General features: G+C 41.6%; 2 protein-coding genes and 1 long non-coding RNA gene across 8 annotated transcripts in view; 1 reads left to right on the top strand and 2 right to left on the bottom strand.

Annotated features, from left to right (window-relative positions):
* Positions 1–225: 225 nt before the first annotated feature.
* mapkapk3 (MAPK activated protein kinase 3) lies at positions 226–20,138 on the bottom strand. 4 transcript variants are annotated; one of them, XM_072715526.1, is made up of 11 exons: positions 19,949–20,138; positions 19,177–19,543; positions 11,462–11,601; positions 9,774–9,838; positions 9,513–9,592; positions 9,255–9,381; positions 9,083–9,158; positions 8,800–8,924; positions 2,779–2,864; positions 2,522–2,602; positions 226–1,167 (listed from the first exon to the last, which is right to left on the bottom strand). In XM_072715526.1, exons 2-11 carry the CDS (start codon positions 19,450–19,452, stop codon positions 1,012–1,014), a joined length of 1,212 nt encoding a protein of 403 aa, XP_072571627.1. In that variant the 5' UTR covers positions 19,453–19,543; positions 19,949–20,138; the 3' UTR covers positions 226–1,011. The 4 variants fall into 4 exon arrangements, with proteins under 4 accessions (XP_072571627.1, XP_023655547.1, XP_072571629.1 ...); XM_023799779.2 differs by having other exon boundaries at positions 19,177–19,527; XM_072715528.1 differs by having other exon boundaries at positions 19,963–20,138.
* LOC111837589 (uncharacterized) lies at positions 18,313–25,818 on the top strand. 3 transcript variants are annotated; one of them, XR_002836687.2, is made up of 4 exons: positions 18,313–18,504; positions 25,023–25,327; positions 25,419–25,507; positions 25,624–25,732. It is a non-coding gene; the product is annotated as an uncharacterized lncRNA (long non-coding RNA). The 3 variants fall into 3 exon arrangements; XR_011992659.1 differs by lacking the exon at positions 18,313–18,504 and adding an exon at positions 21,019–21,156 and having other exon boundaries at positions 25,690–25,818; XR_011992658.1 differs by lacking the exon at positions 18,313–18,504 and adding an exon at positions 21,019–21,156.
* Positions 21,378–27,141, bottom strand: part of dnah1 (dynein, axonemal, heavy chain 1) — a 44,170-nt gene continuing 38,406 nt past the window's right edge. The window contains exons 75-78 of the mRNA XM_072715524.1: positions 25,651–25,795; positions 25,051–25,257; positions 23,503–23,737; positions 21,378–22,892 (exon numbers count right to left, since the gene is read on the bottom strand). Of these exons, the coding sequence (XP_072571625.1) occupies positions 22,771–22,892; positions 23,503–23,737; positions 25,051–25,257; positions 25,651–25,795 (709 nt within the window). The 3' untranslated portion in view covers positions 21,378–22,770. The remainder of the gene's footprint in view (positions 22,893–23,502; positions 23,738–25,050; positions 25,258–25,650; positions 25,796–27,141) is intronic.

The raw sequence follows: 27,141 nt of genomic DNA, 5'->3' as shown, positions 1-27,141 counted from the left end.
AAAGAAATAAGCTATACCACCTGATTCAGCCCTTATACTGAATGCCAACAGAAATCCTCTGGAAGCTTCCTGCATTTTATTTTTACATCTTTCCAGTCACAGGCCAATTCATCAGCTGACCTGATCCCGAGGTCTTATGGGAAGTAGAGTTCTGTATCACCACCCTCATCCATCACATAGAAATATGACAACAGTTGGACCAAGATTGAAGACAGACACTGTGAAAAAGTCTGCGCCAATGTGTTTTATTTAACACATCATGATGGTGTACATAACAATGAAGCAGGACACAAACAATACAAATAATAATGGCAGTGTAATGACTAAATATAATCTTTTACTCTGCAATGACATAATATTTCTGTGATCAACACTTGTGGCGCATTAAGCGTAACACAGTGTCTTCAGAAAAAATACTAAACATTTACCTGCTGCAATTGCTACCAGCTTCTGATGCTCTGAGTTGTACAAGCAAGACAGAAAATGAGAAGGAAAGATTCCACACACAAAAAAAAAACAAGAAAAACCTCTGCATTTCCTCCAATTCCTGAGGCCTTGGCTGCAAAGCCAATATAGCAACATCTCTGTAGTCACAAATACAAGGTGCAGTCCAGAAGGGGCTGGTAGGAGGGGCCATGAGCATCCCGGGCATTTCAATAGGTGGAAAGGGAAGCATTGCGGCTCGGGATTGGTCACTGATGCTGCACGTCTTCCGGATGCTGGAATGGGATTCGTTTGGAGAGGCAGCTCTCTGGATATACATAGTGCAGTAGAAGTACGCACACTGCCAATGTGCACCAGGGAACAGGACTAGGGATTAATGTCACCCTTAAAGAATGCCACTCTAGACTGTATTTTCTTCCTAATGTTCGAAGAACCCATTCCGAATTGCCATGGTGCACCTCTCACTGCCTTTATCCGCAGTGCCAGCCTCCCTCTAATGCACTTGCCAGCTACAGGACCAGCTGTGCCACCCAATTCCATCACCCGTCCTTCTTCACACTGCAGCTCTCACTGGCTGTTACACACAGTGCTTCCCATCTTCCCTTTGGCGGCGGCCTTCTTGCGTCTCTTGTTGAGCAGTGTATTGCTGGACGTGTCCAGATCTTTGATCTTCACTTGGTCATAGTCCACACGCATGGTGGCCAAGGCACTGGTCATCTCCTCCTGTAGAAGCAAGCAGTGAAGGTGTCAGATGATCCATAAAGGATCCACATGACATGTACAGGACCAGCCCACCCACTCGTAAATGGTCAGTAAGTACTTATCCATTTGCTGCTGTAGACAGCAGAGAAACAATAGGACACAGAGTTGTCTACATTCTGAGTGGGATGTTCAGTGCATTGCCAGACTGAAAACAGACTGTAAGCAGACTGGAATCACTGATTATCCTGAACCCTCTGTCTTTGGACTGTTGAAGATGGGAGAACTCAGTGGCTTGGGCATAGTGTGTGTGTGTTTGGGGGGGAGGGGGGTTATGTACATATTAGTCCCCACAATGTGTTAAAAACCTGTAATTTTTTCAGTCCCCACAAGAGGAAACTCAATTTTCTAAAAATGTGTAACTGCAATCAAAAAACTGAAAACGGCAAAAGTCTTGTATTTTGCTTGTATACTTAAGGTTAAGGTTAGGGATGGGTAGGGGTTAAAGTTGTCATAGCTGGGATTAGGGTTTTTCCCATAGAAGTGAATGGACGGTCCCCACAAAGATATGACTACGAACGCACGTGTGTGTATGTTTGTGTCTGTATGTGTTTGTGTATGTGTGTGTGTGTGTGTGTGTGCCTGCCCTATGTTGCACTGGCATCCTGATCAGGGTGTCCTCCAGCCGTGTGCTCTGTATGTCCTGGAATAGGATTCAGATTCACTATAATCCTGAACTGGTTAATAAAGTAATTGTGAATCTAAAGGTATAACAGTCTTCTAGCACGAGTCACAAAAAATAACAATGAAGCCTGGTTGCAGATATTTAGCAATACATCTAGTGAATTATAGGAAAAACCAATTGCAGTTTTAGCAAAAAGAAATATAGTAGCGTGAGTTATTAGTAGTACTATACTGTACAGATAAGTTATCCACTACAAGCATATCAAGATCAAACTGCATGTGTTTATATGTGAATCATGCAATGTCATTTTCAACAGACACACAGATATACCTGTTCAGGTAATCTGATTTTCTCCTGGTGGCCTATTACACTGACTGGTGTCTGCCGTCTGTAACAGCAGAAGCCTTTAACCCAACCGGAAGTATTAGCTTCTTTTCTGTGTAGTCTATATTTCACCTTTACTGGGAAGCAGAGAGCCTAGTGTCTGAGATTTCTGAAAGGGAGACTGAAGCTGCCAGGAAAACCTGAATAATGAAGGATACACATGCAGCCTCTCCAGTTAACCTGCAGCCTGTAACTTAATCTGGGTAGTACTATATTCCTAAAGTGAAATTGCGACCCCTGTGTTTGGAAAGGATTTTCTGAAAGCACCTGCACTACCCCTAAACACCACTAGATGTCTCCCTCACTCACCTTCACCTCATCCCACATCTCCTTGTCCTCCGTCAGAATACGAGTGGTGTGCAGTGGTGTTGGGGGGACAGCCATTGACTGCTGCAATGAGAAAACAAATTCCAAACACCAGAGGCTGAAAGAAAGTGATACATGCCCAAAGTATCTCAACAGAAATCTACACAAGATGCTCCAAATGAGATAAAGTTAAAGCAAAAAGAAGACATGCAGAGGCAAACATCATAGCAAAACAAAGAAAGAACAGTGAGAGGACCTACATTGATCCAGGAATGGTTCATGAACTGGGTGATGGTCATCCTCTCACTTGGATCTGTCTTTAGCAGCTGGATAATGATGTTTTTGGCTGTATAAGAAATGAGAATTCAAACTGCAATGAACTGTTGTGAGTGCTGTGTCAGCCTTTCCCTGTGACTGTGACGGAACAGATTATTATGACACTGCACCTGAATGGAAACAATCTGCTAGAATTTCATAAGTGTCATAAGCTATGCAAACATTATTTCTACTACTTATGCTAACAAAATCACCAAAAAATTTAATACAATGGTTGTTTGTTTTGGATGAAATAACTTCCAGTAGACATTCTCCATTATTTAATGATTACACACATTCTCATAAACAGGAATGATGCAGAGTGCAGTGCAAATGGAAGTCTGCAGAGTTAGAGGCGTTCAAGTCGGCATAGTTCGACAGCCTGCAACAATATAAGAAAGCCCTATGAAGGACTTTATCAGACTATTACTCTAACTTTATTGATGCCAATAGAAATAATACTCACTACATTTTTAAGACAATAGCTCATCTAACACATAAGGCTGAACCTCTGCTATCAAGTAACATCAGTAGTGAACATTTTATGGACTTCTTTAACCATTAAATTATCAACATTAGACTACAAACACATTGCAACATTCTGATGCAAACACATGCTAAATGTCGTTGAAAGAGTAGATGAAAAAGACTTAAAAACACTATTAACTATACCAACACCTACCACTTTGACCCAATCTCCATTCCACTTCTTAAAGAATCCCTGAGAGTTCTGACAGAGCATATAACTGGCACAATGAATGTGTCCCTGTCTTCAGGTGCTGTCCCTGACCAATTCAAAATAGCATTTATTAAACCACCACTGAAGAAAACAAACTTGGATCCACAATAGGGTATCACTTAAAAATAAAAGTCTGACATACACATCTCTCACCACCTAGATCTATTCTGTTGGTGATAAAAAAATTCACTTAAAAATATTAACATTTACAGGTAGCCCAAGGCCTCTGAATGTTAGCATTGTAAGCTTAATAACACCTCATGACGACCACGCTTTCACAGGTACCTATCTCGCTAATCTCAGTAACCACACCAATCTCTAACTTATTTATATTTCTGACAGTGATATTTTAGCTATTCTATGAAAGCAGAAACAAAACAAACAGTCAGTCATCTTGTTTTCTGCTGGTGTTTAACTGCTATTTTTCACCAGTCATTCAGTTTGCAGTGTAGTGTTAACTACAATTCAATTTCAATCAAAAGAAGGTAATATATGCATTGCAATAAATTAAATGCATTGTTTTCTTGTGTTTATGTTGCATTTTTGCAACAACCAAGTAGCCTGTTTTACTACAGGACTATGGGCTAAGACACAAAAAACCAAGTTAAATAAGCTGGAGAATGGAGAGAGGAACTTCATGTGTCCTAGTTTTCATCAGTCTTAACTGTAATTTCTGTGCATCATATTTGTTGGTGAAGTTCCTTCACAAGGTGTGAGTATTAGGGCTCCAGGAGCTATGCACCATGCCAGGTGGATGGTGAGGGTTCTGTATGCTTTGAAGATATGTCTGTTTCGTGAACAATTCAAGTTGAGAGCAAGGGAGCAGACATGTCTAAGAGACCTTGCAATTTTTGCAGTGAGGGTGTAAAGATTGGCATATATATACCAAACGAATGTTAAACTTAGCCTTTCAGTAATTTCGTGGTGATCTTTCTTTTTGCAATGTTAGCCAAATGACAATGCAACCAATATATGACAGGTGAACTACATGAAATTACAGAATAAATTTCATTTCTGGCATTATAAATTGTTTTTAATTAAAGTGGCCATGGTAATTTTGGCGGGAGATGTGACGCAGTAATGTTAGCATTAAAGTTAACTTAAGGCTTAAGCTAACATCAGCTATCATATTTCTCAACATTTTACAACAGAGATATTATGATGTTAGCTGCCTGAAGTGTAATACAGGTATTTGAGATGCTGAGATGTATTTCTGATAAGGGATCGTGATCTCAATAGCAGTATTTAACAGTAATGGAAAGATTTTTAAAAAAAGATCGTTCAGTAGCCTATTATTACTTAAGTCGAACATCGACGTTTGCCTATTAGACCTAGCAGATATTATTTGTAATATTACACCACCGTTGAATGTTTTGTTGTGTAGAATGACTTAAATATAAGTCCATTACCACTAGCGAGCAATGCTACTCTGAGGATGGTGCCGCAGCCACGCCTAAACATGTCCTATGGAGAGCGCCAAAACATAGCGTAGCAGTTGTGTGCATTCAGAATTCACCGATTCTATGCCTCTGATCTTGTCAGTAGGATTTTACGGGTAACGTTTGAATACGTATTCTTATGCTCCATACAGTATTATTACAGCTACATGACATAGACCTAAAATTTATGCTAAAATATTTTACAGAGATATGTCTTTATGGTTATTGAAGCAGTGTTAGGCTATATGTTATTTTTGGATGTGCTTTCAGGTTTGGAATGCAATGCAAACTATGCAAATTTGAGAATCCCTCTCCTGATGTACTACTGAAGCACTACAGGTTGTGTCACTATCAAGGACGCTGTTGGTCATTACCCTGTCTCTATCCTGAGTGTATTTGCGCTTACAGAACTCCAGCTGCCTTGAAGTCACATTAATCTCGAGCACATAGACAAATTCCACAACAAGCACCCCATTTAATTTTTTTGTGCGAAACCATATCATATTCATGATTGTAATATGCATTCTTATTTGGACCTGTATGACTTTGTTCCAGAGACTGATGATATATCTGGATTTCTTTATCTTTTTTGTAACCTTAAGATCTTTTAAATGCAAAAAGTGTTTGTATATGCCCAGTGAAAGAGGAATTCCTTTATGACATGTTCAAAGATGTAATGTTTTTATGTTTTTTGATGTAAAAGTTCCACTCATATGCAATCAGGCATGTTTAGTATATTTGTTAGCCTAATAATTAGGGCACACATCCTTCTTGTGGTGCTTTGCTGAAGTGTGTATGTGTGTCAGCAGGGATCTTTTAAGGTGTAGTGTGGTGCTGCAAGAGATTGTACTTTATAAATTCCTTTAAACTTAAATTTATATTAAAAAAAGGTTAATAATTGTGTGTATGTGTATACACGATGTTCAAAAAGGAGAGTGAAATAAAAAGTTGTATTTAATAATTCATTGTCTCTGTCGTGAATAAGATGAACATGTAATTAATTGCCTTTAGTTCTATATGTATTTCATAAAACTTACAAATTAGGTTTAGAGGGATTTGAGCAGACTTAGAAATGTAAGGCAGCCAGCTGCAAAGCATTTCTCAGTTTTCTCAACTTCAATCACCATGCAGTTGTGCAAACCTGCTTTTCTTCTTTGGGTAATAATAATTCACCTAACTTATCATTTCAATCTCAGCAAAATCACATTTACTATTTGATTGTGCTTGCAAAGTGAAGTTGAGGAAACTTAAAGCACTGCCCTGTGAGAACTCACAGTGTAACCTACAGTAGGAAATTAAGTCAGCGCAACTACATGGGCGTGAAGTTGAGAAAACTTAAAAATGCTTTGCAGCAGGTTGCCTTAAATTTTTAAGTTTTCCCAACTTTTTATTTTTGGTTTGATTTGATGTTGGTTTGTTTGGAACGATGTTGAAGTGGTTTAAATCCTATTTGACTAATCAATATCGCTATGATGAAGTATCTAATAACAGCACTCCCCTGTCAATGTCACTGGTCAAATTTGGAGTGCCACAAGGATCAGTGCTTGGACCTATATTTATTCTCTGTACATGCTGCCATTAGATAATATTATAAGAAAACTCCTATGCTGACAACACTCAAATATACGTTTCAGCTACATCTAATCACATCTCATTTATTGCCACTTTAACTAATTGCCTTAATGAAGTTAAGAGTTGGATGAGTGAATACTTTCTGTCACTCAATGCAGAGAAGACTGAGATTCTGCTGTTCAGATGCAAGCGCAGAAACAGAACTACTATAATCTCTGCACTCAGCTCTGAAGGGCTGACCTCTGTCATCTTGTCACCTTAGATGCAAACCTTTCGTTCAGATCTCATGTGGATGCGGGATTGAAGGTGTGTTTCTTATAGCTGCAGAACGTTGCCACACTACAGTGTTTTTTCACTATTCAAGACACTAAAACACCATTACACGTTGGTTAGACTGCTGTAATGCTCTGTTACTCTGGGAGCACATACCGCACATCAGACACCTTGCAGCATATTCAACACGCAGCAGCTTGAATTGTCACCAGGTGCAGGAAATATAAACATATAATCCCTGCACTGGCTTCCTGTCAGGTTCAGGACTGACCTCAAAGTTCTTTTGCTCACATGTATGGCACTGAAACGTCAAGCACCTGCCTACCTAACCAAACTCATCTATGCTTACAAGCCATATAATACACTCAGATCACACAGAATGTCCGGATGTGCCCGGGGTGGGGAGTGCTGCTTCAGTCCCATGGAAGTGTGACATCATGGATGCAGCCTACAGTCTGCCAGCTAACACTGACCTGCATGGAGAACTGGCTCACTGATGCACTGGACACTGATGCACTGGACACTGATGACTGCAGTGTACACCCTGCTCTTATTAAAGCAGACCCATTTTCTCTTTTCTCTAGCATAACTGGGGGGGCTGAACAGCTCGTCGACCTTGGACCCCCAGAGGTTTTTTTTCCCTTACTCAGGAGTTTTTGGTTCCTCTCCTTCATTGTCTTTTGGCATTCTTTCGTTCCTTCTTCCCTTTTTACTCTGGTCCATGCACCATTTTATATAAAGCATGTAATAATGAATTGCCACACACTCTTTTCACGTGCATTGGGGCAACTGTGTTGTGAAAGGCATTATATAAAAACTAAATTAACTGAATTAAAAACCTCAGTGAGATCCCTTTATAAATCTGGCTTTTTTAGTAATCGCTACCATTATCTTATTTTATTCATGTTGCATTCACAAAGGCCCCTTTGCCATTCCGAATGCAGATACAGTCTGAGATAGGGGTGGGTGGTCTTCCCAAAAAATCATACTGAGAAATTGTCTTTGTTCCCAATTTTGAAATGTACTGTCAAGAATTTCCAAATTCGAACAAACCTAAGAATTTATCAATAGCTACTATTTAAAATACAATATTATATTAAGGACACTTTTCAAAATGGTAATTAAATCCTCAGCTAAACTTTATTTTAAGTACTGAACAAAGCTGTGTTCGATACTTCCTTTTAAGATGGTTGAACAGATTTGTCGGATTACCTCCAGGAGTGCCGACTGTGGCTCGACAAAGATTACAGGTAACTTTGCTTTGAGAAATAGCTGAATCTGCGTGCGTGAATTGTACTTCTCACGTCTGCACATGCACAGCATCACACTTTATGGCATATTTTATGATGCTGTCCGATTTGTACCAGTTTGTTTCACAACATTTTGCAATTTGCTAAACGCGTCCTTCGAAATCGCAATTTCAATTTGAAATCGATACATCGCTCAGCTCCAGTGAACACTTAAAATGGCAAACAAAGAAAATGGAATTTTTTCAGCCAGTGCAATCATTAACACCAGTTCTTACTAAACAATAAAACGACCACTGTAATGTGCTGTAAATATAGAAAATTGCAGTGCACACATGCTCGAAAATGGTGTGCATGAACAGACATGCCAGGTACAAATCAGGCAGGTGGTACGAATTGGGTCATTACAACTTGCATCTGTACTTCGTTCACAAACCAACAATAGGACTTCCTACCAGATGGAATTATATTACATGTCTCTTTCATGCGTGACAAATTACAAAAAATGTGAGCTATCGGCATGGCAGATGAGGAAGTGTGATACGGATGGTGAAGTGACACATGGTATTACAGACCATCGAAGTTTTATGTGAAGTTTTGAAATATTAGTAAGAGGACATAAAAGATCACAATCTCTAAGATTAACATGAAAAGTAGATTGTGGACATCCTTAAGACTTCCCTGGGTAATACGCACCTTCCTCAGACACGTCGGCCCATTCGGGCTTGGGGAACTCATACTGTCCCATCCGAATGCGGCGCTTCATCCCGGGGGAGATAGCCTGCCCAGTGTTGGAGTAGAATGGCGGGAACCCGCATAGCCTTTAGGGGGGGACAGAGAGCAGGTATTGCTTATCATGAAAGGAGAACAACATTAGAGAAAAGGCAGGAGGTTCCTTGGCAAGAGGAATTCCCACACACAAGTAGACATCACTGGAAACACAACGCCCCCAAGATTATCACACACAATCTGTACTCACAGAATGTACATGATGACACCAAGAGACCACATGTCACATGACTTGTCGTACTTCTCTGGTCCGAGTACTTCTGGGGCTGACAGGCAACACAAATTGATAATGAATGGGAGTGAATCCACAGGCCCATCCTAGAAAATTTCGCCCTTCACTTGCTGCCTTAGGTTCTACCTACCTACGTAGTAGGGTGTGTAGCAGGGAGTCTGTAAGGGATTGTGTAGAGTGGTCTCTTTGGCAAAGCCAAAGTCTGTGAGCTTCAGGACACAGTTGCTCTGTTTAGTTGTGTACAGCAGGTTCTCAGGCTGAGGCAGAAGGGAAATGACAGTGTCATTATCATCTCCCCGGTCATAAAAGCAGGTCTGCTACCACCAACTCTGCCTCTACCCCCAAACCTCAAAGACAAGCTATGCAGCTCGCTGCTCCCCCATCTCACCTTGACATCCCTGTGGGCAATATTAATGTTATGCAGGTACTCGATGGCTGTACCGATATCTCTCATGATTTGCGAGCACTCTAGTAACAGAAAGAATACAGAGTTACCCCATGTTATGAATCAGTAACTGGCAAGCACTAAAGCCAACAAAAACAATGCAAATGGAAACCAAACCACGCATCCCATATGATCCCATGGATTTTGGCAACCCTTGCCCCTCCCCCACATCCCCATCCCCGCCACATACACGCAAAGCTTCACCTCTTTCTGTGAAGGCCTGGTCTCCACGATGTTGAATCCGACTAAAGAGCTCTCCACCCTCCATACTGAAACGAAAAAGGGGATCCTTAATGCGGGACACTGTGATTTCAGATAATGCAAATAAAGTTGAAGGGGAAGTCAAGGGAAAGTGCAATTTTCAATACGGAAGCCAATGCAACCAATCACATACGGACAACACTCCACTGCAACCAATCACATACAAACAACAACACTCCACTGCAACCAATCACATACAAACAACACTCCACCGCAACCAAATCGCATACAGACAACACTCCAGCATGGGCAAATTCGTTTTCATGTATAAAGACATGCAAACTCATTCTGTTTGCTCTTGGAATTCTGGCTTCCTCCCACAGTCAAGACATGGAGTTGAACTGGTGTCTGTAAATTGCCTTGTGCATGTGTTGTGAAAGACTGGTATCCTGTCCAGGGTGTGCCCCACTTACACTTCCTGGGAAAGGCCCTGAGTTCACCATGACCCTGTACTGCTTAGGGGACATGGATGGATAGAAAAATGCATAGCAGATGTTCACATCATGGTAGGTGTAATTGGCACCAGCACTGTATAGAACCAGTGCAGAACCAGGGTAAAACCAGCATCAGACCAGTGGAGGAAACACTGATGATTCAAAACTGTATCACCGGTTTGCTGGTAACTTTTCCATAACCTCAGCAGTAAAGCTCAGTTGTGCAATACTTTAACAATTGTATATATGTAGTTGCCAGGCCACGGTTGGCCTGTACAATCACTGTCAGTTGCTTGATTTTAGAGGTGCGTCAAACTATATCATCAAAACAAACTGCTGCAGACTGCTGTAGATCCCCATTGGCCCAGGAAGGGCTACTATTCCACTTCTAAGGCTTATAACTTCCAGCTTAGCAGTCAGACTCGATTGGGAAAGCAGTGAATGCCTTCAGGACTGGCCTTACTGCCAAAATAAAAGCAATAAAGAAAACCCCAGTTCATCCAAGAACTTGTGTGGCTGGTTCCAGGACTCATTAACTCAAGGCAGTGACAGACTGTGACTATTCTACGTGAGTGTGACGGGTGCGTCGATGGTGGAGTAAATGAACAGACAGCAGGTCTTTCCAAGGAACCCTTCAGATGTACCGCAGGTCAGAGTGCAGGTGAGAAGCTGCTGGTCACCAACACAACGGTGTGAAGGAAAAGTGTGGCAGCTCAGTGAGTAGCACCCATGCCTCCCATCTACAGGGTCGGGGGCTCATATATGTGTCCTGTGATTGATTGGCATCTCAGCCAGGGTGTACCCCAGCCGCATGCACTGTGGTTTAGGAGGACAGGCTTCAAGCCTCCTGTGACAACTGATCAGGAAAAGTAATTCGAAGATGGATGAACGGAATCAAAAATCTGCTGGTTTATCATGAAAGAAAAACCTCTTTCAGAATGATGCCGATCTTCCATCTTTAGCCTCATTATGTCAGCAACACACATATTCACACACAAGATAAGCTCACAGTCACAGCCCTCTTGGCTTTTGAGATATGTATGTGCAATAAGAAGGTATCAGCTTCTTATCGCACATACAAGGGAAAAAAAAAGGGGGAAAAAAAGGAAAGAAAAAAAAAAAAAAGAAGGTATCAGCTGACTGTGGACAGTCGGAGGAAGGCCGAGGCGTGTGAACGTAAAGAGCGAGGGTCCCCACCACTCCATGATGATGAGGAGGCATTTCTTGCCATGGTGCATGTTCTCATAGAGGCTGAGGATCTTCACGATGTAGGGACCCCCTGACACCCGGTAGTGAAGCTCCACCTCTCGCCGCGCCTTGGGGCTATCGTACAGGATCTGCAAAAAGGACAGTTTTAATTATGGGTTAGCTAATGGGTGCACTGATACGTTCATTACATGGGACACACAGAGCATGGGCACGCAACACACACACACACACACACACACACACTATACTGAAACAAATTACATCCAGTCTGATTTTGGTCACGTTTCAACCGGAATTCTGTTAGATCTTTTTGTGATTTGTAGTACATTTACATTTAACACAGATGCTTTTATCCAAAGTGACATACAGGTGAGGCAAACAGTACTTTATAAACATACATGCTGTCAAGGAGCTGACTAGGAAGATGTGCAGTTGAGCTTTCAATGAATGCACAGGTACAAGTATAAGTAGTTTTGGAGCAGGAGCTACACAAAAACACAACAAGAAATACACAACAACTTATAACAAAGCAAGAACCTAATAAGACTAGAACAGAACGTCTGAGAAAAAAATTACAGTCTGGTATTTAGTATGATATGCCCAGGTTTTGGTAATGTTATTGACTCTATGATAATGAAAATTCATTTCCACTATGAAGATAACTCACTGTTTGAGCACCCTGACAATGATCTATATACTTTGGTTAGACCACCTTTGACCCCGTACCATCAGAGTGAAGCTGACAGCTGCCTGATTTTAAAAGTGCGTCACACCATACAAGTAAAATTAATTTCTGCAGACCGCTGTAGATCCCCATCAGTCCAGTAAGGGCCAAAGCTCAGGGCTTTCCGCCTCAGCAAAGTAAGACTTCAATGGGAATGCTCACAGAAATGGCCTTACTGCCAAAATCCAGGAAACAAAAAGAAAGAAACAAAGAAATGTAGAACGACATGCAGGAATTTTCAGACCTCTGAAGGTCGGCTGAGGTCAGCATTCACAGCCACCATCAGAAAGATGCGTAGCCGGCCTGAAATCACTGCTTACTGATAAAAAGATAAATGCATGCTCCTAAAAGACTTCTCCGACAATGTTCCGCATTCATGACTGCAAAGCCACAAATGTCACTGAGACGAAGCAGCCCCACTTGCAGGAGAGTGCCAAGATTCCTCCGTGGTGCCGGGAGAGACTGAGTAATATCTATAAGAGACATTTGGTTTCATTCATTGCTGGTAAAGGCAGCAAGCACCAGTTATGTGGCAAATGCTATTTTTAGGGGGAATCAGTCAAATAGCTTCTTTTAATAGATTGACATAAAAAATTCTAATGTATCAAATGTGTTTCCGTTTGTTTACTCAGTGCCTCTTAATTACTAGTTGAACATTTTTGGTAAAACAAAAAAACTATATATAATATTTCTATATTCAATATTATTTATTATATAACATATTATATATTATTATTATTAAACCCTGGCTCCTCACATCATCACTAACCCCTTTTCTAGTTAGAATCCTGGCCAGGAGACAGGCCTACCCACAATGCCTACACCAAAAAGTCGGTAAACTGAGCCTGTCTCCTAATAACATCAGCTCAGTAACCCTAATTATCAGCTCCCTAATATACCTATTATCAGCTCAGTAACCCCTAATTATCAGCTCCCTAATATCCCTATTATCAGCTCAGTAATGGCAGAGACCTTCCAGCCAGGCCGTACACCCTCGACCTGAGTCCCGCAGAGGAGGGTAAAGACTTTGCTGGTGAAGTATTTGCATTTCTTTATGCAATGTGCAGTTAACTTTAACCTGACGAAAAAGCCAGGGTCGGACAGGGATGTTTATAATACGTTAAAACATGAGAGTTCTGAAGAAGATGACGAGGCGGGGTGTCGCCCCTATGAAAAAGCATCAAGTCGGCCATAAAATGTGAGCCACGCGCTCTGCACTCCGTACTGCTCAGCTCTCTGTCCCTAGCTGCCCGTTATGCTCCGCTTAACTCGGTCACCAGCGAGTGTTCCTGACACACAGGCCGCATTCCTGGCCATCCGACAGGCTCAGCTGACTTCCGTCATCAATTATTTCTGGGAACTGGCAACCCGTGACCTCCTGTTCACAAGGCACCGCAGGCCTTGGAGTCTGAACCTCTGCCCGCGTCCTGGTGGCTCTCCTTGTGTGGGAGAAACACAGCAGCCCAGTCCTGAGTGTGTCTTCGGCTCATAGACATGTGGTTATGACGCAGGCGCCAGACGCCGTAACTGCAGCAGCTCAGGTTCTCCTCAGAGCCACCCGCACCAGCGGCACCTTTGCTGTTTAATCTGGAGGGAAAGGCCCTCCCCTGTCATTTTTATCAAAAAGTAATTTGAGTTTCAAGTTTCAAGCTTTAATTGTCATCTGCGCTCCAAGGAATAAGGTTGAAATTCAGGTGGCAGAGTTGCAGGGAAGGGGACAGGTATATCTGGGACAACAGGACCAACAACAGGACAAGTGTAATATTTTTCAGCGCGTGATAATAAACCTGAAAAAAAATCTTACAGAAAAAATTAGAATTGAAACATGAAAAATGACAATCTGGCTTTTGGCCAGGAACACAGCTCTGAATAAGCTCTTTCAGTTCAGGCGGCAAAGGGCTCGCCTGTATTTTGTAACAGAGGTCATGGCTCTGAGCCTTTCAGACTGAAATTACAGCCTGATGTCACACTTCACAATAGTTCCAGAATGCCTCTTAAAGCATAGCTGCTAATACACAAATTTCTTTTGTTTTGTTGTGAATAATTCCTCACAGATTAAAGACCAAAAATGCAGATCCACAACAACCCGGTACATCATCCCAGCACATTTAAATGGGACGTCCTTCAGGGCACTGTGCTGGGACCCATAGCCTTCAAAAGATGCCAGCATTACAAAAACTATATTATCCTCAGCCGGAAACCTTAAATTGATGCACATATCAGCCAAATTGAATTCTGAAGCGACAGTTTCCGACTGATGTTGCTATGGCATCCAAATATCAAAAGAAAAAGCTCCCAGCTTAAACCCAAACAGCACAGCACAGTATTGCTTGCACTCCTGTGCCCCCAAAAAAACATTATCCTACATTTTTATAGCCTTTGAAGCCACAAGATGGAGATGGAGAGTTATAAGGTGTGAAAGATAAATATAACAAATACATTTATAGAGAAACCTCCATCTTTTGGCTTGACTTGTCCAGCATTTCTTAAACCAGTCCGCAGGGAGCCCCAGATAGTCCACATTTTTGCTCCTTGTAGAGAGCTGGGAGGGAGCAAAAACACAGACCATCTAGGGGGATCCCCGAGGACCAAGTTGAGAAACACTGACTAAGTTAATCCTGAGATAACTGTTTACGAGATGTCTCCTGTATGATAACACACATTATGTAACGCACAAGGGGTGGTGAAAGAGGGATGTCTGTGTGAGTAAGCAAGAATAAAGATTAAGCTCCAGCAGAGCCGAAGAGCAGGACAGAGGTGCATACGGTGAAAATATTAACTCAGCTATGTAAAAACTGGCATAAGGGTGTACGTAAAATCAGTGTAAATGAAAAAGGAGTCCAGGGAAAAGTGGAACACGATGGCAAAAGTTTGTCGATGGATATTTCAAATAAAGGTGACAGGTTGCTTTGTAACAATTGCCAAACGCTAAAATTATTCACTAGTGTGATGAGAAAAAAGGCTAGTAACTGGTCAGGCTAACTGGTAATGGCTGATGACTCAAGATATGCGGAAAGATGTGTTTATGGCAAACATTGTGATTAAGAGCTTAATGTTTTCTCAAATGCTGAAGGTTCTCTAGCATCTATGAGGGATAAACTTTACTGCACACATCCATTCTATATCTTTATTTTGGATTCTCTGCAGGCAAATTTTCCTCACAAAAAACACTACAAACCTTTTTCATACGCTAATGAAACACATCTGCCGTGTGATGGGTTGGTGCCACATCCTGGGTTGTTCCCTAGTTTGTACCCATAGTTTCCAGGATAAGCTCTGGACCCCCCTGCGACCCTGAATAGGACAAGTGGGTACAGAAAATGAATGGATGGATGGATAAAACATATCAATGGGATTCCTGATTTAAAATCTTATTAAGGAAACCACATTCCAAAACACACAGCTCTCTTAATTTACACATAATAACAGACAAATACAAATATCATATTTCTACTATTTGATACTGGAACAAGATGGAAACACCATTCTGACCAAAACCATAGCAAGAGGAATTAACACATACATCTGCATGGAAACTACCAAAACAGGGAAAGTTTGTATGTTTAAAAAACACCAGTGCTTTCATCAAGCCTCCTGCCCAGTCCAGGAAAGATAAAGCCTTGCATGAACTGGTTACGGGAAAGATGAGATTCAGACTGGCCTGGCTGAGTCATTAAATGTGTGTGAGTGTGTTTTGGGGGGGAGCATCGAAAATGGAACTCTGTGCTGCCAAAGAGGCCAGTATTTATATCAGAATGCTGGTGAAAAGAATGAAAGATGTGTGGAGGGGGTGGAATTTCCAAGGAATACTCATACTGCGCTCTTGGTCTGAGGACAGGACTAACTTTCAGAGAAACAATAAAAATGGCCACACAGACGTGGACTGATCCAAATTATTCATCCACAGGGAGACTACAGGCTCAGGGTGAAGCTTAACATTTTGTAAATGGGAACCAGCCAATGTAATAATGCCCAGGAGGCCATCTAACTCTATCACTCTATCTAACACTTCATCAATGACAATTGTGTCTCTGCAGAACAAACAACTGCAGTGTGCTGGCTTTAGAGGCAATAAGGTCAGCGTTAATGTAATTAAGGTAAATGTCAGACTACTGTCTGTATATCATAATGATGATTGGTGTAAGCTTGCCGTAATTCCGTTACCGCAAAAAGACTCTTCGTTTGTGTCACTGTTAAACGTCTCAGCTGGATGTCAATACAAAGTAAAATAGATAAATAAGCTTAGACTAGTGTTTCCCAATCTGGTCCTCAGGTCCCCACAGAGAGGCCTCATTTTTTGCTCCCTCCCAGCTACCAGCAAAAATATGGACTATGGAGTGCAGAGGGAGCAAAAACAAGGCGCGACTGTGGGTCCCTGAGGACCAGATTGGGAAACCCTGGCTTAGACAGCATGTCCTTGTGTGGCAAGAAGTCAAGCCAACTAGGAAACAGAGCCAGCTATGGTAGACTGTACAAGACTAAAGAAAACGCTGCCATTTCCTGTATAGCTAAATTAAACACCGAATACCACTTAACTGTTCTAAATGCCCTCGAGACATTCACATAAAGAAGAAAGCAAAAGAAACTAAGCTAACTGGATTATTCTATTAAACACATTGTTTCCTTCCAGACTTAGTGGGTGAATTACACCCATTCTAATCCATTCAGTTTCCACTTAGGAAAAAAAAACTAATCAAAGAAGAAGTGGCTGGAAAAAACTAATTTCCTTCACTAACCTTTACTTGGTTATTATATTGGTTATTAAAAGCATTACAGAACATATGGTGGTTTATTGACTCTACTTTGAGCATGCTTATCAGTGCAGAACATATCACACCTACGTTTCTGGATCCAGGCACAAAGGTGGAGATAAGGCTGCTATACATTAATGACCTTGGGATAAGACTGAGAAGACAGCTGTACAAAGTTATACCTATAAAGTTAATACAGTTTTATTGATATTATATATAATATGCAATGGCTTAGTTGCAATGGCTTAGTTCTTTTATGGCTTAATTTGGGTTATTTATTTACGATCCAATGGAGCTACACTAATTACCCCTTGAGTTTGATTTTCCATATGAGAGCCTTACAGGGGCCAGAGGGGCCCCACTTTAAGGGGCCCGAGCCAAGGCGCTCAGAGAAAGCGGTGCCGGTAGCGTGAGCCGGACTGCAAGGATGGGGCTCCTTCCAGCTTCTGGCAGCTCCGACTGAGCAGTGACTTGTGACCCGTGAGGTCGTAAAACACGATACGTGACAGCAGGTGCGGGACGGGGCACGAAAGAGCCGCACAGACGGCTCACTGGTGACAGAGGACCCAAGCCTTCAATGCTATAGATAAAAAAATAACCTTGTTCCTGAACTACATATTAAAGCCATCAGAACAAGATTACACTTTCCAACATTTGTATAGTAGCTATAGTCTAGTAAGAATAGTTTGCATAATATAAACATTAAAAAAAAAATCAGTATGTATTACTCAAGAGGACTAATTCATCAGTGCTATAAAATAATTGGTTTAATGTTATATATGACTATTGCAACATATGAAGTCCTTACCTCACTCAACAAAAACAGTCAAACGGAGCTCAGTTAATGAAACATCCATCTTTTAAAATCAGTATATTTACAAATGGAAGAAAAGCAGAAATCTTTTGGTATCATGAAATGAGATTACCAGTCATAATAATGACGACTATAACAACGTCCTTGATGAGTAATAGATGATTCAATTTTTGAAGATTAAATTGTTAAAAATATCTTAAAAAGGAACGCAAATATAGGCTACATAAAATTTAATAAGTTGTCACTGTTGTGTATAACAATAAAGAATATATCGGGTCAATAAAGAAAAATATATGGATATGTTCAGTCTTTTTAATTAATGTTACTATAAAATAAGCCATCACCATTATGTAAACATGTTTAATGTAAACATGACGCTTAAGTACAGAATTCAGTCATCACCACGGCTCTGAATATGTCCTTGTCCACAGGAGAGGCAACATGAGCCACCAAGCTGGACTTCATTATTATGACGCAGACTTATGCCAATATGCTGTAAAGGCAGGCTAGATTTACACGCAGTGTGTAAATTCGTCCCTTTGGACCAACGTGTTGACAGGTTTCCATTGCACACCCAGAATGGTGCTCCTTGTGCTAAAACCAGCTCCCAGTGATGCGAGGCTCCACGAGGACTGTAATCCCCAGTCGCGCATAAATCTAAGTCCAACTGCTGACTATAAATTCGAAAAAAGACGGCGGCGTTCGCGCTCGCCATGTGCTAGCCAGAATCCAGTCATCTCTGGTACGTAAACCACTTTTGTGTAACATCAACTCACACACTTACACTCCACCCAAAGCTCATGGTCCAAGAGGCATCACAAGTAGAAACGAGAAACATTATTACGGTATTTCCAATAATAAAGCCAGGGGTAGGTTTGACTAGAACGAAAACAGTACGTGCGTTTGATCCGAGGGGGACGTGTGTAACCTTTCCATATTTAACTTGGTGCCATTCATTCTCCAATAAACAAAACTTTTCATTTAAATTACTAAACTGTATCCTAAGTAATTAACTTTAAGTTATTTGACTTTCTAAGTAGGCTAACTAAGTTCTTTGACATGTAGTTTCAGAATTGGGATCAACTTCGAGGTATATTACAGGCAGGCTGGAACAAATTGTGAAACTTACAATAAGTAGTATTGTGTCTTTTATTTCAGTGAATTAAGAGCCAATTGTTCGCGTTGAAAATTATATGAAGTTTGGGAGTTCCTGCATTTAAGAGATCGCCTTTCATATACTGTGGTAGCGGGGGAAGATAAGAGAGCGGATGAGGAAGCGAGGATGGAGGAAATGTGAGAATTCAAGAAGTCAAATTTTTCTCTTTGTATTAGGTTTCGCAAACCGCCGTGAATGTGAAAGGCCACGATTTGCCGGCATACGAGCACACAGCTCGGTCAGCGACGCCGACTGTACCTTCAGGGCGCACTTCTCCCCCGTCCTTTTGTTATGGCATTCCAGCACTTTCCCGTTGATGCCCAGACCCAGGACCTGGTTGGATATCTTGTAGTCATCCGTAACCGAATTACGTTTGATTTCTATCTTGGGGACGCCCGGCAGTGAGAAATGCGTCGGGCTGCCGGTGCGTTTGGGCTTCTGTGCCGGTTCGTCGCATGGTGTCAGTGGACTTTTACTATCATTTTCGGTCTGCGGGCAGTCGGACTTCTCCTTGTCTTCGCCATTGTGCAGCATGTTCTGTCAGCTCTTCTTTTTCTTCTCTTATTCAATTATCCCGTCACGTCCAGAACAGTGTTGGATCCCTTGTAGCTGAATAAAAAAATCCCTTAAATTTAAATGTCAAAAGTATAAGTTAAAAAATGAGTGCAAGTTTAGAATCTATTAGCCGAGTTTCTTCACTCTTTGGCGGCAGTGATTCACAAGAAAGTCATATATTGCGACTGGTTTGACCTGTATTTATGTTATGCACATTTACAGTTGAATATATATGACAGTAAGTCCATCATGGTTAGTTTACCAGCCTATTTTAAACCAAGACAAATAAAAAAATCACAAATTATATATGATCCCTCTTTTCTAAGTTCTTCAACTTTAAACGTTTTAGTAAAAAAGTTTAGATATCAAAAAGCATTACAGGTTTAACATTGAAATAACAAACAATAGGCTACATTTATCGCAAAGTAGGCTATCTGATCGATCTTAATTTATTTTTAAGCAAGTAGCAACTTACTATAATAACCGTACCATGGGTGCTTTTCATTCTCTTATAACTAACTTAACTCACGAAAACAATGTTGAAACTATACATTATAATTGATTTGTAAGTCCAGTCCGAAACCAAGCGTGGTACCCGTTCGCGGTGTCGCCGCTCGAAGGCGTCCTGTCTTTAAAAGACTGTCCCTTACGCAAGCTGCCAGCAAGTGAAGCGCAATTTCTCAAGGGCTCATCTCTTAAAGACACAGTGCAGATTGGAAACGAAAGACTGAAAAACACTACGTTCGTCACTACCATCTAAGTGGTTCGGTTTTAAATCACGTTTGAAAATCAGGAAAGTTTCATGTATGGGCTACAATATTTAATACCAAATTCAGAGATATTATTCAATTTTTACTCTTTGTTTCCTAAATGAAAGACACCTAAAAAAGAATGGTTGGATGAATGTCTTTAAAAATATCGTACAATGACAATAGTCCAGATCAAATGTAACTAATATTGCTTTCGATAAGTGGATAGGGTTTTCATATACATGCATTTTCGTACACTGTAATAGTCTATATGGGGATTAAACAGAAATTGGTGACCTACAGTTTAAAAGGATTATAGTTAAAGTTAATTGTAAAGAGAAATCACTGGAGGCATCCCTGGACCCGGCACTCTAGGGGGCTCCCTGCTGATCTCGACATTTTTAGCAACAAAACCCATAGATCAAATGTCCACTTCAAACCATTTAAATAACAATTTTGGTTAAAATATTATAATCTGTATTAATATATTTTTAATTCGGCCGATCGATCCGCCGGTGCGATACCCCCCTCATCCCGATCGGCCCATATTATAGCATATTATTGATGTTCGTTTTTAATAACCTGTTGTTTATCTTTCAGCTTCAAATAATAGCTGGAATGGCCCACTTGTTAGGCCGGGGGGCACAGGACAGCATCAATAAATCAATACATCTGACCTTCAGTATCATAACTTTAGACTCAGTTTTAAGGGAGAACCAACTGCTCAAGATTCCACGTGATGAATGAAAACGCGGTAGGCTGACAGATCTGTGTTTATCTAATGGGGCTCATTTCCTGTTGACCTTACGGACCTGTTTTGTTCCGGTTATAGTACGTCTCTGGCACCAGCACTTTGGACGGAGGCTCCTTGGTCGGTCTCAGTTGGTAGTTTGGGGGGAATGTCGCAGACACAGAGGCGATAAGCAGCAGCGATGTAAGTAGGGGCGCTGAGGGTGCTTCTGCACCCCCTCTGGTTGTTCGTGGTAATGCAGTGTCAGAATACCGTAGGGCAATGTGCCCATGCTTTTAGCTTAAAATGAAAAATGGAATAAAAAAGCCAGCCTATGCCTTCATGCTTGTTATCATGTTGTTAGCTACATACATGCAAGTTTTAATAGTGTACATTGCCCTTCAATGACAAAAACAGGGCTGAAAGGGCTTCTGAGTTGTTTTATTCTCCGCCTGTATATATATGTGTAAATAATAGTCTACTTATTCAAAACTGAGCATAGTTGAACTAAGATATTTTGTCATGAGATAAAACAGAGCCTAAGAGACTCAATTTCGATCATTAGTCAATTCTGGCAAAATATGGAGTTACAGTATATTGCCTTTCTATGGCAATACAGCATACTGCATTATATCTGTACACTAATATGCTGCCTGCAGTTACAGTCACACATTTTCCACATTTTCTACACATTTGCTAATGCACGAAAAGCCAAGCTGCACCAAGAAATGGAGGACAATTCACATGAACAGGCCGAGATACCACCAAAACCACCTCCCAGCAGTGGTCACTGAGCGATCACTGGGAGCTGTTTGAAACTTCCGGAATCTATAAAAAAACACGTAACTTACGATCTATATGTGACAGCTCTCAGGAAGCATTTCATTTAAACTAGAGGGATGCCAGTTAAGGCCTTCACTGTATTCTGTGGGTTAGCCATTAAAGATACAGCTTTGTTAACATTCTATATGAAAGTAAGTCGCATTAGAGTCATCTAAGCTGCTGTCCGCCTCATTCCCTTCCATTCCGGCATGGGCACCAAGTTCACTTTAACCCTGCACTGCATTAGTGGTTATCGAAAATTAACATATGGATGGTAGGCACGTCTGAGCAGCTTCACGGCTGCATGTTGGAGGTTTTTTGGAGACAGAAATGGCTTTTGTAGGCCTTTAACACAGACGTGTCAAATGAAAGCGAAGGACTGAGCAGCGCGAGCGGGAACATGCCACGGAGAGGCCATGAAGAGACGAAGCCTATTAGCACATTTTTATGCCGATTGATACTATTTTACTTCAGCTGTGACGCACATCACCAGTATGAATAGCTAGGGAGGTCACCAGCTATTTAAAGCAACATGTGTTTGTATAATGACATCAGAATATAACATACATAGGGGGTGATATTTCTGGATTGACTACATTGTAAATATTGACTATGTTCTAAACAAGGGCTTTCACAGTCAGGGCCTGTGAGAACTATCTGGCCCAGAAAGTATTTTTCATAATTGTTAAATCCTGACCACTGATCAATTGATCGATTATCAAAGCTGAATGAATATTGCTGTCCCCACTCCAGTCAACTTTTTAGCAGATTGTTCATATATGTAAAAAAAAAACAAAAAAAACACACAGGCAGCCCTCTTGAGCTGAACATCACCAAGCCCCGGGTCATTTGAGTTTGAGGCTTGTGTTTTACATAGTAGCATCTTGTGGCCTTTCGTAATGTCCCTTTGTAAGTGCTTTGAATGGAAATCCCCCAAATGTAACTCATGTTGTCTGCACTGAGGTGTCGGTGATTCTGTGAGGTGAGTAGCGCTGGCTAATAATCCAGAGCGCAGATGAGAGCCACACCCCGCTTGATCCAGTGCCTCTGGTGGCGGTCACTGGGTATTTCCACCGCGATCACGTAGTTCGTGGAATGGCCCGTGGTGGACAGCGTTCCTGCATGATAAACACATCACTCTTAAGATGTCCAACACTGAATGAGCACAGACGTTCCTATTAGATGACCAATAATAATGCAAGAAAAGCTCGAGATGCCAACCCTTATTCATAATTCCATATCCTATTACCTGTGCCTCAATACAGTCGCACCTGACCAACTTTCAGGAAAAGTCTTCCTTGTAGTGTAATGTGTGTGCGGAATCTGTCTAAATGGTCATCTGGGTGGGTTGATGTGTTGGGTATTAGCAGGTATCAGCAAATAAGTGTATTAACTGGGAGAAAGTGTAAAAACTGGCCCAAAACGCTTCCAGTATTTTTTAGGAAAATCATAGTGATATCCCATAATCAATGATGGAAAAACCCCATGGAAACAATCTCCACTCATCAGGACAGATGCTGCCTTATCATAAACCATTAAAAAAAAAGTGACTTGGATTTTTGTGTCTTAATATGATATCAAAATATAATATTCTTACTTATTCAATCTAACCTGAGCCAATTTGTACCTGCTTTGACCTAGTATTAGTGCCCATACAATGCCTTGAGTATCTGCCATGGTGTATAAGGGGAAAGGGGCAGGGCAGCTGTATTTACAGGATCTGCTGACCTGCCCGGGTGAGGGTCTTGTAGATGGGGCAGATGTACACCCCGGAGGTGGGTGCTTTGCGGTGGGCCGCCGGCACCAGCCAGATGACTGCCATCTCGGTGTGCAGCTCCCTGGGCCGGGACTCGGCCAGCAGGCCTGCGTGAGGGTCCCAGCGCGCCCCTTCCAGGAACAGGCCGCGGATGTAGCAGCCTACATCTGGACGTGCTGTCAGCTGCTCTACAGGCTCCTTAATCACCTGGATGGACGTGGGACATCACAGGGGCCACATGACAGAGCTCCCTCTGCACTAGTGACTCAGCCCTATCGACTTTACTCAGTTCTAAGGGGACAATGTACACTGCCAGAAGAAAGAGTACCAGTTTGTACCTTGGCTTGTCACTGGGGCTGTACCCTCAAGGGTCTGCCAATGGTACTCTGTAGCTGTAGGGAAATGTACCTTTTAAAATACAGAAATGGACTCTGAGGAACATCTTTGCACCATTGAGGCTACATTAATGTTGTTTGTACCTTGATGTTCCTTAGATTCAATTTCTGTACCCTTTTTTGTGACAGTGTATGCACGGTCTTGTCCTTCCTAGACACTCTGACTCTGCTTCCCGGCTTAATTACAGCTAGCTTGCTGAATAGCCATATAACGTTTTATTTATATGGCAGGTGCTTTTACCCAAAGCGACAAACATTTTTGAAAAAGTCAAACCCTGGAAGAATTGGGTGATAAGGGCCTTGCTTAAGGGCACAGCAGTGACATCACTGTGCGGACCCTAGGATGTGTACCGGCCCCCATCCGGCCACGGAAACCACATCCTAACCTGCTGAGTCACACACCTCCCCCCATGGACAGACATTTAACGCTCACCACCCAGTACTTCCCCTTCACAGCTCACGCATTTTATAACAACGCCCTCCACTGGCGACCTGCTAACAAACATTTGTCGTAACAGCGAAATCCATCAAGCTTCCGTTATCATAATGAAAAGACATAAAACTTTAGCTATCAAAATGAAGCTGGTAATTCAGGCAGCGTCAGGCTTGTCACGCTTATTGAGTGTTAGTAGCACTTATTGACCATTGACTGTGTTTTATAACATGAGCACCACCAGTGATGCCGATGCACTGAATATATTACACTTTTTATGCCGCTTTTGATTTGCAGATTTAGTCAGCAGACGCTTTTATCCAAAGTAATGTAGTAAAAAGCAGTACCAGGTGCTCCCTGGAGTAACTACAGGTCCAGCAGTGAAAGCACTCTGCCGAATGCACAACCTGAGTACTCTGTCAACCCAGGGATTTGAACCTGTGCCTGATAAGAGACATAGCAGCCTTACAGTACCTGCTGAGCCACTCACTCCCACTAAAGATTCTCTAGGTGATTGAAATATCATCGTAACACAACGGCATCTTAGGAAGGCTGGAAGACCAAGCACTGTTACCTTCTGGTAATAGTACAATCCTCCATGAACACTTTACAATATGCTAGATGCTACTGAATGCTAAAACCATATTTATTAACATTAACGCAGGTCTGAGCAGGACATAGTGTTGTCTCACCTGGAAGTCAAAGCCAATGGTGTCAATGGAGACGACAGAGCGACGGGCGAAGTTCTGCAAGGTGCCGGTGAGGAAGGCCTGAGGGAAGAAGAAGCCACTGATCCAAAAGACGGCCGGGACGCCATCTGAGATCCAGCCCTTCAGAAAGTCGATCCTCTGCAGCAGGTCAGACACCCAGGATGAGAGGGGCTTCAGTGATGGATAAGCCTGGAGAAGAGTCAAAGGGACAGATCAGGTGACACACAAACTTACCTTTCATAGAGAAACCTTTTATCAGGTAATGTACACCTTTGTGGTTTGGTTAATGGTATTAAACACCATAGGATACAGTAATGATATTATTCTAACGTTAGATCTGTTACATCCAGGATGAGATGGGCTTCAGTGATGAACAGGTCTAAGAAGTCAAAGGGACATATCACACAAATTTGTTTTACACAGAGAGACCTTTGATCAGGTAATGTATGCCGTAGCCAACATTGTGTCTAACTAACTGAGACACTATAATAAGGCTGTTTTGACTATTTTCATCAGTCCTCAAGTTTATTTCCATGTGTTCTGTGGCCCTCCCAGCTTCAGGCAGGGCCACAGGAATCTCACCTTGGCATTCCACATGTCTGGCACTCTGTTGTTGTACAGGCTGTGGGCCATCAGCTCTAGCTGTGATGACATCACTACCAGCCCTTTGAGAGCTTTTACCAGGTCAGAGAGGCTTTGTGAAATGACAGCCAGCAGTCGATTATATCTGAGGGAGAGAGGGAGAGGGAGAGAGAGGGAGAAATACAATATAGGCAAAAGGAAATTAAAGAAACAAAACGTCATGTGATCATTATAGAGCTTCAGCTGAGCTTCAGCTGAGCTTCAGCTCCTCAAGCAGTGAGCAGGTAGGAATTCAAAAGAATGTTCATGTAGTTCACAGGAGTGGAAACACTAAAAATGTCACTCTTTGAGCTCTGTAGGCACTGTGTGTAACCAGCATGGCATGGAGCCATCATAAGCCTGCAATGTTCTACCAGAATCTGGCACAGGTCCTTCAAAATGGATCCCTACAGCTCACACCAATGTGACAGAGGTGGGATCACAGTCTCCAAACAAGTGATCTGGTGGTCTTGGGGTCATGAGAAGGGGAACTTTGAGAATATTGTTCTAATATTGGTCATGTTGAGCTTGAATATCCACAGCTGTACCAGAGAGGATTAAACCAAGTAGTCCAAATAAAGTAATTAAAGATTGCAACTGCCCATTCAGTATTGCGCAAACTCTGCCTTTCCTGGAAATACTTTTGCACTGTGAATCAGTATTGCAATTCCAGAACACACCAATTAGAAAGAACACCAGTGACTGGTTTTATGACAACACACATGCATACCCACATGCCCAGATGACTCATGTGTTTATGGTGTGTTTCTGACCATTCTAACCACACACTAAGTTTAAAGTTTGACATGCCTTCCCTCGTATCCTAACTCATTTACCGAGCAGAAATGGCTTTGCGGAGCAGACCAACAGCCTATGAAATATACACTACCAGTCAAAAGTTTTTACACACTACAGGTTTTTAAACACTTATCTGTTTATTTCATAAACTGCAGATTTTTATTCTTGTTAAGCATTGGAAAGTTGAGTGAACAACTACAAATGAAAATATAAGTCAAATAAAACACGTTTCATAACATGGAAAGAGTATGTAACAGTGCGTGTCTGACATCTTATTAACATGATTTGTGGTGATGGCATAGTCAAATTCTAGGCTGTTCTTTAACTTTAAATGCACTAGTTAACTAATTCATCCCATGAAACAGAGCAGCATTAAATGTCCCTTGTAGAAAGAATGCCTCAAATTTTCTCTGCCATTATAACTGCTAGAGAAGTCTTCTTTGATAAATCAAAGATATGACATTTTCTTGCTAATAAAGGTACTCAAATGGTGAACACACTGAAAATGTATTTGTTACCAAAGAACATGAGTGTATTTTTAATGAATGTTAAGTGAGTAACATGCAAATGTAGAAAATCTCAGTGTGTGCAAACACTTTTGACTTGTAGTGTATTGCATGATTTATGTCCAAGTACAAAGGAGCCATATAATTT

This window comes from Paramormyrops kingsleyae, chromosome 8 (assembly GCF_048594095.1).
Source record: "Paramormyrops kingsleyae isolate MSU_618 chromosome 8, PKINGS_0.4, whole genome shotgun sequence".
NCBI classification, from domain to species: Eukaryota; Metazoa; Chordata; class Actinopteri; order Osteoglossiformes; family Mormyridae; genus Paramormyrops; species Paramormyrops kingsleyae.
This window is presented reverse-complemented; position numbering and strand designations above follow the sequence as displayed.